This window comes from Oncorhynchus keta, unplaced genomic scaffold (assembly GCF_023373465.1).
Source record: "Oncorhynchus keta strain PuntledgeMale-10-30-2019 unplaced genomic scaffold, Oket_V2 Un_scaffold_938_pilon_pilon, whole genome shotgun sequence".
NCBI classification, from domain to species: Eukaryota; Metazoa; Chordata; class Actinopteri; order Salmoniformes; family Salmonidae; genus Oncorhynchus; species Oncorhynchus keta.
The window spans coordinates 83,150-98,215 of NW_026291017.1; the positions used below are offsets into that span (position 1 = coordinate 83,150).

General features: G+C 44.9%; 2 protein-coding genes across 8 annotated transcripts; one reads left to right on the plus strand and one right to left on the minus strand.

Moving 5' to 3' along the window:
* Positions 1-74: 74 nt before the first annotated feature.
* On the minus strand, positions 75-12,886 carry LOC118363882 (RCC1 and BTB domain-containing protein 1-like). 7 transcript variants are annotated; one of them, XM_052517674.1, is made up of 13 exons: positions 12,573-12,886; positions 12,044-12,182; positions 6,496-6,730; positions 6,161-6,311; positions 5,845-6,011; positions 5,093-5,251; positions 4,837-4,944; positions 4,532-4,674; positions 2,890-3,080; positions 2,563-2,689; positions 2,219-2,370; positions 1,957-2,087; positions 75-1,453 (listed from the first exon to the last, which is right to left on the minus strand). In XM_052517674.1, exons 1-13 carry the CDS (start codon positions 12,619-12,621, stop codon positions 1,313-1,315), a joined length of 1,893 nt encoding a protein of 630 aa, XP_052373634.1. In that variant the 5' UTR covers positions 12,622-12,886; the 3' UTR covers positions 75-1,312. The 7 variants fall into 7 exon arrangements, with proteins under 7 accessions (XP_052373634.1, XP_052373633.1, XP_052373635.1 ...); XM_052517673.1 differs by having other exon boundaries at positions 2,890-3,083; positions 12,573-12,885; XM_052517675.1 differs by lacking the exon at positions 12,573-12,886 and adding an exon at positions 10,364-10,608 and having other exon boundaries at positions 2,890-3,083; positions 12,044-12,183.
* arl11 (ADP-ribosylation factor-like 11) lies at positions 8,313-10,006 on the plus strand. The gene is made up of 2 exons (XM_035745167.2): positions 8,313-8,539; positions 9,545-10,006. Exons 1-2 carry the CDS (start codon positions 8,313-8,315, stop codon positions 9,849-9,851), a joined length of 534 nt encoding a protein of 177 aa, XP_035601060.1. The 3' UTR covers positions 9,852-10,006.
* Positions 12,887-15,066: the final 2,180 nt, after the last annotated feature.

The following is a 15,066-nucleotide window of genomic DNA, read 5'->3' on the forward strand; positions in this document are numbered from 1 at the left end:
GTTTGTAATTATCTGTCATTGCTCATATGAATGTTCAAATCAAAAATATATGAAGTCATTTCTAATGCATCATCCAGCATTGTATACAATAATGTAGTTTTGTTTATTTCAAAGTGGTTGCATCTCATAACTTGCAAGTCAATAAACATGTTGAATTGTGGCACCAATAGCAACTGTTTCCATCCTAAATAATTGTAAATATTTCAGAATAAATGTAATTGCAAAAATAAACATAAGCAACAAATTATTTCAGAAAAAATAATCTAAGAATACAAAGCGTTGAATTTCAATTTCAGTACAAAACACTCGCTTCAAAGTAAATTAGAATGTAGTAATGAACGTTAAACCATTAAAACAATATTCAAAGCAGCAGAATGATTGGAAATGCTTGGGTGGAGGGGGGGTAATCTCAACCAAAGGAATGCAATAAGTAATAGTACAAAATGTAGATATCTATTTTTGTAAGAATAAAAAAGTTCACACAGAGTAACAAGTTGTATATGGTCAAAATGATTTGTTTTCTGTCTGGTAAAAGAACTGAAGAGTTGAAAACCAAGTTCCTGCTCATTGTTGCATTGCATCACCATGTTCATCTCAAGTCTCGAGAATTAACGTGCCTGAATGAATAAATGACAAGCTCTGCTCTACTTGTCAGTACACAGCATATTAAAAGTCATATTGAAACTGTCATTTCCTCAAAACATCCACAGGCTCTGAACCATAAACCCTGTCAAATATATTTCTGGCCAGCGACATCAAACCCTTCAACAGTAGAGCAAAGTACAGAACTTTGATGCCGATTTTTATTATATATTTTTTTGCAAATCGGGGGGGGTTGACTGCCAATCACCTGCCACCAGACATTGTCAGGCATGTAACAGTGTCCATCTAAAGCTAGATCTATGGTCCTCCAATTAAACTGATGCTAAATGAGCAGTCTGATGCCATTTAGCAGGTTTGTAAACATGCAGTGACAGACAATGAACTTTGATGTCACTGTTTTGACTGGTAAAGGAACTTCCTCCCCACAGTACCACCTGTCCGCGTGGAATATTAGGTGCACAGGCAGGGACTGGCTTTGGCTTCTTTGGCTGTGTAACTGGAGGTGAGCCATAGTCACCAGATGAACACGCCAGACATTGTCTCAATGGATTAATAATATGGCAATTTAGAGATCCAGGTTCAAGCTAGCCGTTTCCATGTTCATACCATTTCTTTCTTTGTCCTTTCTACCATGGCCAAGTAGTGTCAAGCCAAACCAGTTCATGCTAGCCCTTTCCTCGTCCTTCCTTCGGGGCTGGTTAGTGGTCAGTCAGTTTTTGAAGGCCCCACAGCGGCTGGCTCTGCAGATGAACTCTTTGAGCATGTTGCCATCGATCTGCCAGAAGGCTGCAGTCTGGGTCACCTCTGTCAGGTGGTTCACACAGAACTTGAAGCAGAACTCCTCCAGGTCCTACAGGGAAGCGATCACATCCAGTCACAGTATGAACACGGGTACAGTATACAGCAGGTCAACAACAAGCGTACCAAAACTGGCCCCCCCAAGTGATGTTTTTGGGCCCCCCTTAGTTTTGGGTCAGAAAAGACTAAAGTCACCAGGAATTCAGAAAAAAAACTTTAACGTAAGGTAATCAAGGTATCTTGATTCTTTTCAAATAAAATATATTTTGGGGCTTAGTTGTATCCAATTTGTAGAGTACAACTTATTATAATTATGTTCCAGCACCCCAAACATCCGCTACGCATCAAAAAACGTCCCGCGGCTGAATATAGTTCCCTAGCCCTGGTATACAGTACCTAAATATGTATAAGATGGTTTACGAGATCATCTGACTAATATGGCCATAATGACACGGCTAACATCTCTCGTAGAAGGTAACCTCAAGAAGCTTGTGGTACCCAGTAAGCATCTGAGCGGTTAACCCTTAGCAGTGACACTGTCACAGTGGGTCTCACCTCAGCGTCGTATCGCACGGCGGCAGAGAGCAGAGAGAAGGCGTTCTCCACGGTGATGCCTCTCTTGATAATGTGTTGACACAGACGTTTCAGACGGTTCTCACAGTAGGATGTGGCCAGGTCCAACAGGCCTGAAACAGAGACATAGTTCATACACACAGCGGCTTTCCTATGGATGGACTTTAACTCAATAAATTCATTTGTTTTGAGTCTGGGGCCCCGTATGGATCCTATACAGGATTCCTGCTTCAGTCCAACTCACCGATGGCATCCTCTGGGGGCAGGTCTACATTGTCAGTGTAGAGGAACTCCAAGAAGGAGCGGTAGACGGGGTAGGAGAACTGGTCGATCTCAATCACCTCCTTCATGTCCTCTGTCCAGTGGGACTGGAACATGGAGCGGAAGTGTTCACACCTGACAGAAACAATGATGGACACATGTTTTCGTGTTACGTCTATAGACAGGTTTTATTGTACCTGGTTGGTCCTATTGGAAAGGCTAAAACTAGAAAAGCTACATTACTTAAAATAAAAATGTATGCGTGCGCTTGCTTCAGCAGTTTAAAAATATATATATATATTTTTTTTTTAACAAACATTTACATACCGGATCTTGAGCACAGCCTTGTGTACGTGGATGTATTTCCCGTCCACACTGAACTTGAGGTCGGCCGTCTCAGGGCTGTCGAACTCTTTCCTCAGAGACTGGGCCACAGTCAGGAAGTCATCATGCTCTACGACAGAACACAACGCCTTAGCTGGGAATCATGGTGTGTGTGTGTGTATGTGAGAGAGAGAGGGTTATCCTAGACCCTTGGTTAGGGGAACCTCCTACTTAAGATATCAGAAAAAAAAAAAAAAAAAAAAAAAACACATAACCAAGTTACATACTGCACCTTTAAATAACATTTAATAAATGATGAAATTAACTCACCCATGGAGAGTAGCCTCCACATGACAGACGGCGTAGCGAAGCAGGCGAAGACGTCGTCAGTGCAGGAGAAGTGTGTGAGGTGTGGCAGCACGATGGACTGACCCCTACACTGGCCCCACATGTACACCTGGCCGCTCTGGGTCTTACAGGCAGATGTGTGTGTGGAGTGGCACGCCGCGATCTCCACTATCCTGCTGGGGGAGTGTGTTACACACACACACTACCAAGTAACGGTACTCTCCTGTGTCTTTTGACTGGAAAAATAAATTCTGTGATTCTTGAGTGCATTGTTTCTTTACACGTCTTCCTACTCTGTGCCACCCCTCTTCAGTGTTTTTCCTTGTCCTTTTGCTGCTTATGGCGGGCCTCTCTCCTTTAAGATGAAGACAGGAAAAACAAAAAGAGAAGGAAGAATGACAGGACACTGCTGAAGTCGCTGGTGGTCCATGAATTTAACTAGATGAGATATACACTATATGTGCTAAAGTATCTGGACACCCCTTTGAATTAGTTGATTTGGCCATTTCAGCCACACCTGTTGCTGACAGGTGTATAAAAATCGAGCACACAGCCACTCAATCTCCATAGACAAACATTGGCAGTAGAATGGCCTTACTGAAGAGCTCTGTGACTTTCAACCTTGGCACTGTCATAGGACGCCACCTTTCCAACAAGTCTGTTTGTCAAATTTCTGCACTGCTAGAGCTGCCCAAGTCAACTGTAAGTGCTGTTATTATTGTGAAGTGGAAACATCTAGGAGCAACAACGGCTCAGCCGCGAAGCGGTAGGCCACACAAGCTCACAGAACTCGACTGCCGAGTGCTGAAGCGTGTAGTGCGTAAAAATAATCTGTCCTCGGTTGCAACACTCACTACCGAGTTCCAAACTGCCACTGGAAGCAACATCAGCACAATAACTGTTCATCAGGAGCTTCATGAAATGGGTTTCCATGGCCGAACAGCCACACACAAGCATAAGATCACCATGCGCAATGCCATGCGCGTCAGCTGGAGCGTCAATTAACGTAGCAGCTTAGGAGTATTAGGTTAGGGTTAGCTAAAATATTATACTTTGACGTCAATTTGACAAACTGTATCCTGTCTAGCCATGACCGTATTCCATGAACACAGAAGGTTGCTGGTTTTATTGTGCCCTCTGTCTTGTAGCTTGATCTCAAGGCCAACCTGAGGCTCATTCAAGAGTGTTATGACATGTTACACAACATTCAGAGATAGAAATGAACATGACAAATGCCCACGATCTATTCCCGAATTAAATCCCAATAACTGGTTTGCATGTTTCCAGTGAAAAGTTCATGCCTGTCAAGTGTCAAAACCATCTGTACCCCAGCCCACAACATAATGGCCCCCTCTCTCCCCTCCATTCTAGATTTGCGTCATTGTGACAGGGACAATGTAAACTCAGAGACAGATTATTCCAGAACTGGTGTGTGAGCCAATGTTTGGACTATGCAGTGTTACCGTATGGACCCACACTGGATGGAATACAACAGAGAACACGAAGAGAAAAGAGAACTAACCATGGGTCTCTGAAAGATGACAGTTTCAACTGGGGTTTTTAAGTGGGCAGTCACAGCCACCAGAGCTACATCTCAATCATGTGAGTATGTTATCTCCCTTACCTCTCCTTCTCAGCCATGATGTGTACAGGACTGAGCTGGTTGCTCTTGTTGCCAGTACCCAGCTGTCCATAGGTGTTAGCCCCCCAGGCATACAGCAGGCCCTCGTCTGTTAAAGCCAGGGAGTGGGCATAGCCTGACGCGATCTAGAAGACAAGTCCTTAAGGGTTTTACATAGTGGGAGTGGACAGCAACAAGGCTCTGGGCTCAGTTCTGTTTTGTATTAGTTTGAGTTGAAGTAGACATGAGTAGACAATTCAGATAGAGACATACAGGTGGTAGTAGTGTACACTACTGTCCAGTCTTACCTCTAGTACACAGAGACCCTGGAGGGCTGCCAGGCGACAGGGGGTCAGCTGGTTACCGTTGTTGCCCACTCCCAGCTGGCCATTCCCATTGTAGCCCCAGCCAAACACCTGCAACACACAGTAGTAGCAGGCCACAGTAGTCAGCAATATCTTTCTTTATGTACATGTTGCTATATATCATTTTGCTTGGACTTTCTCTGGACTGGAGGGAACTATCCAATATAAACCCATCCTTCCCAAGGGCTTGGTCTCTCACCTCCCCATTGTCGAGCACAGCCATGGAGGAGGTCTGTCCACAAGCGATGCCAATCACCACTTTACCCTGCAGGCAGTTGGTTACCCTGCGGGGGGTTGGCTGGTTGGCTGTGGCACCTGAGCCCACCTGGCCACAGTTGTTGTAACCCCACGCAAACACCTAGCAGATACAATCATATACACACCGACTGTCAACACTATACACAATCACACCTTGTGATCCTAGGTAACCATGATATTAGGTCATGTTGTAACTATTCCTTTGCAGTGCTGAGTAACATATTTCAACACATCCAAGATAAGACCTAAATATCTACTTTTGGAAATCATTAATAATTTCTACATTAACTTCAATCGTGTGTGAGACCAGGCCAGTGGGCCTGGGTTAGATGCAGCCAGCCTGGATACAGTGAACTGAGATAATACCTTCCTAACCTGCTGCTGGGACAAACATAAACCACTTAAAAGAGACAGACAGCCAAGACAATTGACCACTGATCAGCTCTGGTTAGAAACTTGAACCAGAAAGGGTTCCATCGTCCACTCCACACACTGACAGGCTACACACAACCTCCACCAATACTCCACTCATGTTCATCAACAGTGTTTTTATTCTCTTAAACATCATGTACCTAGCAGTAGTACTATAGCAGTAGCATTAAGACACTGACATCTTGAAACAGGCTTATTTCAGGGTTACAAGTGTATGTAAAAGGACTTCCCCTCTTCCCCTGTAAAAGTATTTCCCCTCACCTCTCCATCGTGTGTCAGGGCCAGAGAGTGATGGGACCCACAGGCCACTTGTGTTATTTTCTTGTTCTGCAGGTTGGTTGAAACCAGGATGGGTGACACCCCCTGGTTGGTGGTCCCGTTGCCCAGCTGGCTGTATCCATTGTGCCCCCAGGCAAACAACTCTCCCCCTGAGAAAAAAACGCACCAAAGTAACAGAGCTATTTAAGCTGCACAATTATATTATGAAAATTACACTGGCTTTCGGTAAAGTTCTAGTAACGTGCCAACGTTGCCATTTGGTGGTGGTAAAAAAAGGTAAGGAAAGTGGGCACCATACCTTCTGTGGCCAGTAAGACGTGTGGTCCACTGCCATAGCTGAGACTGACCACCTTCTTGCCTTGGAGGAAGTCTAGTTTCTTAGGGACCATGGTGCTCTGACTGTCTCCCGTCCCCAGACAGTTACTGCAGTTCAGCCCAAACACCAACACCTACAGGGAGATCAGCGACAAAGATGAAGAGGAGAAGGCAGGGAGAGGATGCCATTACATGTAATTATATTTATTTAACCAAGAAACTCCACTCAGTAACCATTTCCACTGCTTTCCAGAGTGTTCTCTACTACATAAAAAACGATAAAGTTTTTCTATATAATCGAGATGCCCCCAGTCTCACCTCATCGTCCTGGGTGATGTAGATGGCTTCGTTGGCCGAGGTTCCGAAGACACAGGCCAGCCTGATGCGGGAGACCTCCTGAGCCCCCAGCAGGGTGAAGAGGGGCCACTTCCCCACATCCACCATGGCTGGGTACCTCACTCTGGCTCTCAGCGGCGGGGGGATCGGGGTGAGGACGGGGGGCACAGGGGAAGGAGATGCAGGGGCTGTGAGGCCACCACTGTCCCCGCTAACACTGTTACAAGACAACCATCAGACAGACACAAACAAAACACTGTGTCTTAGTCTAAACCTCAGGGTGAGGAACCCTGGTTTCAATTAAGGTATTCATAAATATGTTAATAAATTGCTCAAAGCAGTAAATTAGACGTGACTTCAGGACTTTATAATGCCATCTCTGGATGCTCACGGTGATATCGACATGGTTTTAAATAGTATTGGGCCATACAGACAACATGCAGATGGAGATGGAATGGCTACTTTATATGGCAAACGTTCCCATCCAGATCTTTCAACTGTCTCATACAGTTGGTTAAATAAATGCATGACTAGCTTGGTAGCTTACTACATAAGTACTGCAGAGCCAACGCATCTCTGGCCAGGCACTCTGTTGACCATTGGGATTACAGTCGTGAATCTCAGCCACAACAGATGCGGCATCCATTAGCCTCCTAGCTGGCTAACAGTAGTTAGCTTACCTTCTGCCAGGTAGCAAACGAGCTTGCGACATGGTAACGGTCACCTAACAGTGACTGGTCAAGCTAGCGATGCACTACGTTGAAGGCTGCACCCATGGCAGTCTCCCTTTGCTGTTTACAGTTCGCTGGCTATTTACAAAGCAAGCTAGCCTAGCACCTAGCTGGATAGATTCAGCGCTGACTAATAGCTAGCAAGCTGTAACGTTACTGTACCTAAAGCATCGCTCCATATCATCAAGAAAACTGAGGAGAAACAAGAAAGACACATTTAACAGCTCGACTATTAATTAACCTACCTCAAGTAAATATGATTTGAAAGGACGATTACCAGAATAAAGCTGTCACTTCGTTGTTGTCGTCGCTGATGTAAGGGTACCAAACGTACCAGGCAGCCGCTTTGAGTTTAGCGATAGTTTTGCGCTCGAGCCCCGTCCATATTGTTGGTCCAGATGGACACTAAGACGTCATGGGCTGAAAGAAGGTGCGCTTGGTTTAGGTCATCGGCGGACAGAGTCCACGGTTGAGAAGATTTTAGGACACATGCGCCTAGCCTGGGTGCCAGTCTATTGTTCTCTTGCCAACTCCGAACGCAAGAAATGGGAATTAAGAATAGCCGTTTTCAGCCCGCTGGTGTTTAAACATATATTTTTTTAAACATAGGCCCAATTAAAATAATAAAAACATACTTTCCTCCCTTGTGGTAATAATCACCCCACTGCTTTCACCAATCAAACCCTAGATCTGGGCAACGAGGGAGGATGCATTTTGAGTATAGAGAAACTGAGAAAGCCAGTTGGTACAGCCTCTAAAAGAAGAATGTGAAAAGACTGGTTCTCATGTGACCATGTTTCTATTCTGAAACGCAAACTCAAGTTTTATTCGCAAGTGGGCACACCTGACGCTTTCACGCCTACTCCCAGACAAAAATACAAAAACTATTTAAAATCGAGAAGAGCCACTGGTTGCACATATCACCGAATCTCCTTTTGTTGATGTAAATCAGAGACTACCGAGGAAGACCCAACAAACTAACATTGTTCAGAAGCAGAGGTGGGACGGCCGTACTTCCTCTTTACCTTCTATCTCAGACCCTGCTTTGCCTAGCCAAGTGCGTCTGTCATGGGGCTGCTTCTATCCAAGAGGGACATCAAGAGGACTCCCACGGTTGTTCTGATGGGCTTGGGCTCATCTGGAAAGTCCACCCTGCTCTTCAGGCTCAAGACAGGGTTGGTGATGGATACTTCCCCCACCGTGGGCTTCAACGTGGTGACCCTGGATCTGAACAAGAAAACGGCCTTGACAGTGTGGGATGTGGGCGGACAGGGGGAGATGAGGGTCAACTGGAGGTGAGTTGTTGGTTCTGTGCTATTCTATTTCTGTTTTAGCCCAGTACTTCGGACACATCTCATTCCACTAATCATAATGCCTGTTATTAGACTGAACAAAAAATATAAACAACAATTAACACTTTTAGGAGTCACAGTAAATCAGTCAATTGAATTTAACAGGCCCTAATCTATGGATTTCACATGACTAGGCAGGGGTGTGGGCCTGCGAGGGCATAGGCCCATCCACTGGGGAGCCAGGCCAGGCCCAGCCAATCAGAAGGGGAAAAAATCCCTGCACAAAAGGGCTTCATTAGACAGTTTCATCTACTGTCTGGGTGGCTGGTCTCAGACAATCCTGCAGGTGAAGCCATATGTGGAGGTCCTGGGCTGGCGGGTTATACATGGTCTGCGGTTGTGAGGTCAGTTGTACACAATTTCTCTAAAACAACGTTGGAGGCAGCTTATGGTAGAGAAATGAACATTCAATACTCTGGCAACAGCTCTGGTGGACATTTATGCAGTTAGCATGCCAATTTCATGCTCCCTCAACTTGACATCTGTGGAATTTTGTGACAACTGCACATTTTAGTGGCATTATTGTCCCCAGCACAAGGTACACCAGTGTAATGATCATGCTGTTTAATCAGCTTTTTGATATGTCACACCTGTCAGCTGGATGGATTATCTTGGCAAAGAAGAAATGCTCACTAACAGGGATGTAAACAAATTTGTGCAAAAAATTTGAGATGAGGCTTTTTGTGCATATAGAAAATATATGGGATCTTATATTTCAGCTCATGAAACATGGGACCAACACTACATGTTGAGTTTATATTTTTGTTCAGTGTAGTTTAATCAGGTGTGACAGTTAAAAGTCTAGAACAAATAATTGCACATTCTGTCTCCGGTCCCATGATCAGGTTGGTAGAGTACTGGAATAGAATAACCTTTTATCCTCAACTAACGACTTGCTAAAATTGCAATATCATTAGCTAGACACTACCCTAGTTCTATAATTGGCAGGTACTACCTGGAGGGCTGTAAGGCTATGGTGTTCGTGGTGGACAGTAGTGACCGGGCCAGTATAGGGGATGCTCAGAAGGCTCTGAAGAATGTTCTGTCCGACATCAACATGAAGGGAATACCTCTGATGGTGCTGGCTAACAAGAAGGACCTCCCCAACACCATGAACATCAGAGAGGTGTCCAACCAGCTGGAGCTGCCCAGCTACAAAGACCGAGCCTGGCAGATCCAGGCATGCAGCGGCCTGAAGGGAATGGGGCTCCAGCAAGCCTTCCTCTCTGTGGCCAAACTCATCAAGAAGAGCTGAGAGGAGACACGTCAGTGGAGATATCACTGTGTGAGAGACACTTGACAAGTCGGAGATACTGACCATATAGTGCACTACCTTAAAATAGAACAATAAAGTACCTCAGAAGTAGTGCACTATAAAGGGAATAGGGTGCCATTTGAAATGCAGATTATAACCAAACAATGATTGTGGAAGAGCCAGGATTCTCAATCCAATTATGAACTAAGCGCAGGATCCATTAGGGCATTTTGATTGTGCAATTAAAATGGTTGAGATTTAACACTTAACATCACAGCAGTTAAATGTGCCTGCTAAGGGAGACTGGAGAGTATTGTTACACTTTGGAGATGTGGGGAAAGATAGCTAGGGAAACTAATATTTTTGTTTGCAGATACATCACTATTTATATTAATGATAAACTAATAAAACATGCTAAACCTAATGTAAATGTCTGTCTGCTAAATGGCATTATAATTTTTGTGTAGCCAGACCTTTCTGTGTAGTGGGCGTGCTAATGCCTATGTACATACAAAATGTCTATTGCTGCTTCTTCGGGGCTTGGTAGGAGAGGTGAAGTCGTTTGAGTGACAGCCATGATTGTCACAGCAGCAGTCCAGGCACCACCACCCACACCCCATTGAAGAAGACCAGGTAGATCCATAAGTAGAGCCAGTGGTCTGATTTGAGGTTGGGGCTGCCTGCCAGCCAGTCTGGACAGAAGGTCACCCAGCCTCCGTACAACTCACACACACACAACGTGATCTGGACAAAGTGCCTGAAAACAAACAGACAAGGAGACTATTCACCCGGAGGGCCAGACTGTGCAACAACAAGACAAGCTAAAAACACATGTTGACCGTTGAGATTCAAAACAAACAATGACAAATTTACTTAGGCTGATAACCAACTTGCGCCCAGGCTATATTTTCCATGTATAGTGCATTAGGAAAGTATTCAGACCCCTTGACTTTTTCCACATTTTGTTACATTAAAGCAACATTCTAAAATTGATTAAATAGGGGGAGTTCTCAGCAATCTACACACAATACCCAATAATGACAAAGCAAAAACAGGTATGACATTTTTGCAAATGTATTAACAATAACTTAAATATCACATTTACATAAGTATTCAGACACTATACTGAGTACTTTGAAGCACCTTTGGTAGCGATTACAGCCTTGAGTCTTCTTGGATATGCTACAGGCTTGGCACACCTGTTTTTCTCCCATTCTTCTCTGCAGATCCTCTCAAGATCTGTCAGGTTGGATGGGGAGCGTCACTGCACAGCTATTTTCAGAACTCCAGAGATGTTTGATCGGGTTCAAGTCCGGGCTTTGGCTGGGCCTCAAGGAAGTCCAGAGACTTGTCCTGAAGCCACTCCTGCATTGTCTTGGCTGTGTGCTTAGGGTGGTTGTCCCCTGATTGCTCAGTTTGGACAGGCGGCCAGCTCTAGAAAGACTCTTAGTGGTTCCAAACTTCTTCCATTTAAGAATGATGGAGGCCACTGTGTTCTTGGCAAACTTCAATGCTGCAGAAAATGTTTGGTACCCTTCCCCAGATCTGTCACCATGACACAATCCTGTCTCAGAGCTCTTCGGACAATTCCTTTGACCTCATGGCTTGGTTTTTTCCTCTGACATGCACTGCCAACTGTGGGACCTTATAGACAGGTGTGTGCCTTTCCAAATCATGCCCAATCTATTGAATTTACCACAGGTGGACTACAATCAAGTTGTAGAAACATCTCAAGGATGATCAATGGAAACAGGATGTCCCCAGAGCTAAATGTTGAGTCTCATAGCAAAAGATCCTTACGTAAATAAGGTTTATTTTTATATTTAATAAATGTTTTAAAAATTGTAACCTGTTTTCGCTTTGTCATTATGGGTATTGTTTGTAGATTTAGGGGAAAACAGTATTTAATCAATTTCAGAATAAAGCTGTAACAAAAGGGGTCTGAATACTTTCCAAATGCATCATGTATATGGTAATAGGTCATTCAACACATCACATGCTGAAGACAGACCCTATAAAAATGTAAATTGTGACTTGCTAATGGGATGTAAACACTTGTTTGTGTAATGGGACAATTCTAAATATAATAATTAGTGTTCTCTATAAAGAAATATGGTAGCAATATAGAAATGAATGGCATAAAGCATGAGAAAAGCCTGACAATGAAGCATATTTAGTACTAGTGTTCTTACCTGTAGTGTTTGTCCTTGACGATGGCATAGTCAAGCACCAGCGCCAGGATGCCATCCAGGACGACCGTCAGCAGCTCCAAGGAGACGATGGTGGGGTCAGAGTGGAGCCAGCGCGCATCTGCCTTTCCATACTCCTTCCCTACATGGACAGGATATCTGTTAGAGCAGTATCTCAATATATTCCCGGGGGACCCCAGGGCCAGAGGGTGCATGTTTTTGTTCTACTCCAGCACTAACAGTGATTGATACTCCATTTCTGTATATTATTCATTTTAACACTATGTCCACTAGATGTCTCCCCACAACCAGGCTCCAAAGCACATCTCAAACACACGCACCATTTGTTAATTTAATTTATATTTTGCATGATAAAAAATAAAAAGTTCAATACACAGTACTATAAATTATTTTGTTATTTTACATTGCACAGGTAGCCTACTTAAAGTTCAGCAAATATATTGTCTGAAGTCACTTGTTGGAACCGTGGCAACATGTACACCAAGCCTTCTTACTCACATCACACACTCACCAAGGTAATGTGAACAATTGCGTGGTAGAAAAGCCACACGAGCACCCATCTATCAGTTCCAGAGCATTTTCGTCCCCATATCTGCGCGAGGATGTAACCCACGACGAACTGAGCGGCGCAGGCCAGCAGAGAATAAACCGTCACGGGAGTAAAGAGAGATTGGACTTCTTTAAACGCCACTGATACCGTTTTTCACAGAAAGCTCGAGACTCAAGCCATGCAAATTACTCTTTGAACTTGCAACTATTGTCTCGTCCATAAAGCTAGATAGAGGACTCATCTTTGTATCTGTGACATTAGCGTCTGCCTGCCCTGCCGATGCTGTCAATCTCAATTTTGAAGTAGTACATTTTCTTATTCATGATTGGATGATCCATCCTGATGACCCGGTTGGACATGATGCTAACAGAGTCACCAGGCGGGATCATTCAATGAAGTTGGAAGTCCCACCCAGTTGACTTCATTACAATGGTGGAAGCCCTCAATGGCACTTCCCATTCTAATACACTGCTCAAAAAAATAAAGGGAACACTTAAACAACACAATGTAACTCCAAGTCAATCACACTTCTGTGAAATCAAACTGTCCACTTAGGAAGCAACACTGATTGACAAAATTTCACATGCTGTTGTGCAAATGGAATAGACAACAGGTGGAAATAGGCAATTAGCAAGACACCTCCAATAAAGGAGTGGTCCTGCAGGTGGTGACCACTTCTCAGTTCCTATGCTTCCTGGCTGATGTTTTGGTCACTTTTGAATGCTGGTGGTGCTTTCACTCTAGTGGTAGCATGAGACTGAGTCTACAACCCACACATGTGGCTCAGGTAGTGCAGCTCATCCAGGATGGAACATCAATGCGAGCTGTGGCAAGAAGGTTTGCTGTGTCTGTCAGCGTAGTGTCCAGAGCATGGAGGCGCTACCAGGAGACAGCCCAGTACATCAGGAGACGTGGAGGAGGCCGTAGGAGGGCAACAGCCCAGCAGCAGGACCGCTACCTCCGCCTTTGTGCAAGGAGGAGCACTGCCAGAGCCCTGAAAAATGACCTCCAGCAGGCCACAAATGTGCATGTGTCTGCTCAAACGATCAGAAACAGACTCCATGAGGGTGGTATGAGGGCCCGACGTCCACAGGTGAGGGTTGTGCTTACAGCCCAACACCGTGCAGGACGTTTGGCATTTGCCAGAGAACACCAAGGTGGGCAAATTCGCCACTGGCGCCCTGTGCTCTTCACAGATGAAAGCAGGTTCACACTGAGCACATGTTACAGAGTCTGGAGACGTTGTGGAGAACGTTCTGCTGCATGCAACATCCTCCAGCATGACCGGTTTGGCGGTGGGTCAGTCAAGGTGTGGGGTGGAATTTCTTCGGGGGGCCGCACAGCCCTCCATGTGCTCGCCAGAGGTAGCCTGACTGCCATTAGGTACCGAGATGAGATCCTCAGACCCCTTGTGAGACCATATGCTGGTGCGGTTGGCCCTGGGTTCCTCCTAATGCAAGACAATGCTAGACCTTGTGGCTGGAGTGTGTCAGCAGTTCCTGCAAGAGGAAGGCATTGATGCTATGGACTGGCCCGCCCGTTCCCCAGACCTGAATCCAATTGAGCACATCTGGTACATCATGTCTCGCTCCATCCACCAACGCCACATTGCACCACAGACTGTCATCAGGAGCATGCCCAGGTGTTGTAGGGAGGTCATACAGGCACGTGGAGGCCACACACTACTGAGCCTCATTTTGACTTGTTTTAAGGACATTACATCAAAGTTGGATCAGCCAACTTTCCAGACCTCCATGGGTTGATACATTTGATTTCCATTGATAATGTGTGATTTTGTTGTCAGCACATTCAACTAAGTAAAGAAAAGTATTTAATAAGAATATTTCATTCATTCAGATCTAGGATGTGTTATTTTAGTGTTCCCTTTATTTTTTTGAGCAGTGTGTATATTTTGGGCCACTTAGAGGCCTCTATCATTCTCTATGGTCTTGTACCAAATGGATTCCGTACTCGTCTTCCCCCTGGCCCAGTGTCACGCTGTGAGAAGTACATGGCTGGCGGTCGGATACATCTCTACACTTGTGGGCCCTCCTAAGAGAAAATGAAGGGGAAGCTGAAGTTGGTGAACCAGAGGCGAAGCGAGTTTCGACTCCGCCCAAAATGTCCGTGTGAAAATAAGCAGACCAAGTGAGGAGTTTTTGTATGGGGGGGGGGGGACAACAGCAATGTGTCGAATCTAGTGAAAATAAATGGCCATTTTGATCAAATATAAGTTTCATAATACTTGTGTTATTAAGAGTATACTGATGTGTCCTGCACGTGGCATTGCGACAATTTTTTAAAAATCGGTTGTGCAAGTTCACACGGTTCTCTGCACTCTCATTGGCTAGAATGTTCCCACCTGCCGCATGCCTTTCGCCTTTGAGAAATTGTAAGAGCGGTCAGTCGACAATCTTGCCACACCGATTGTAGAATCAACCAGGGAGAGTCAGGA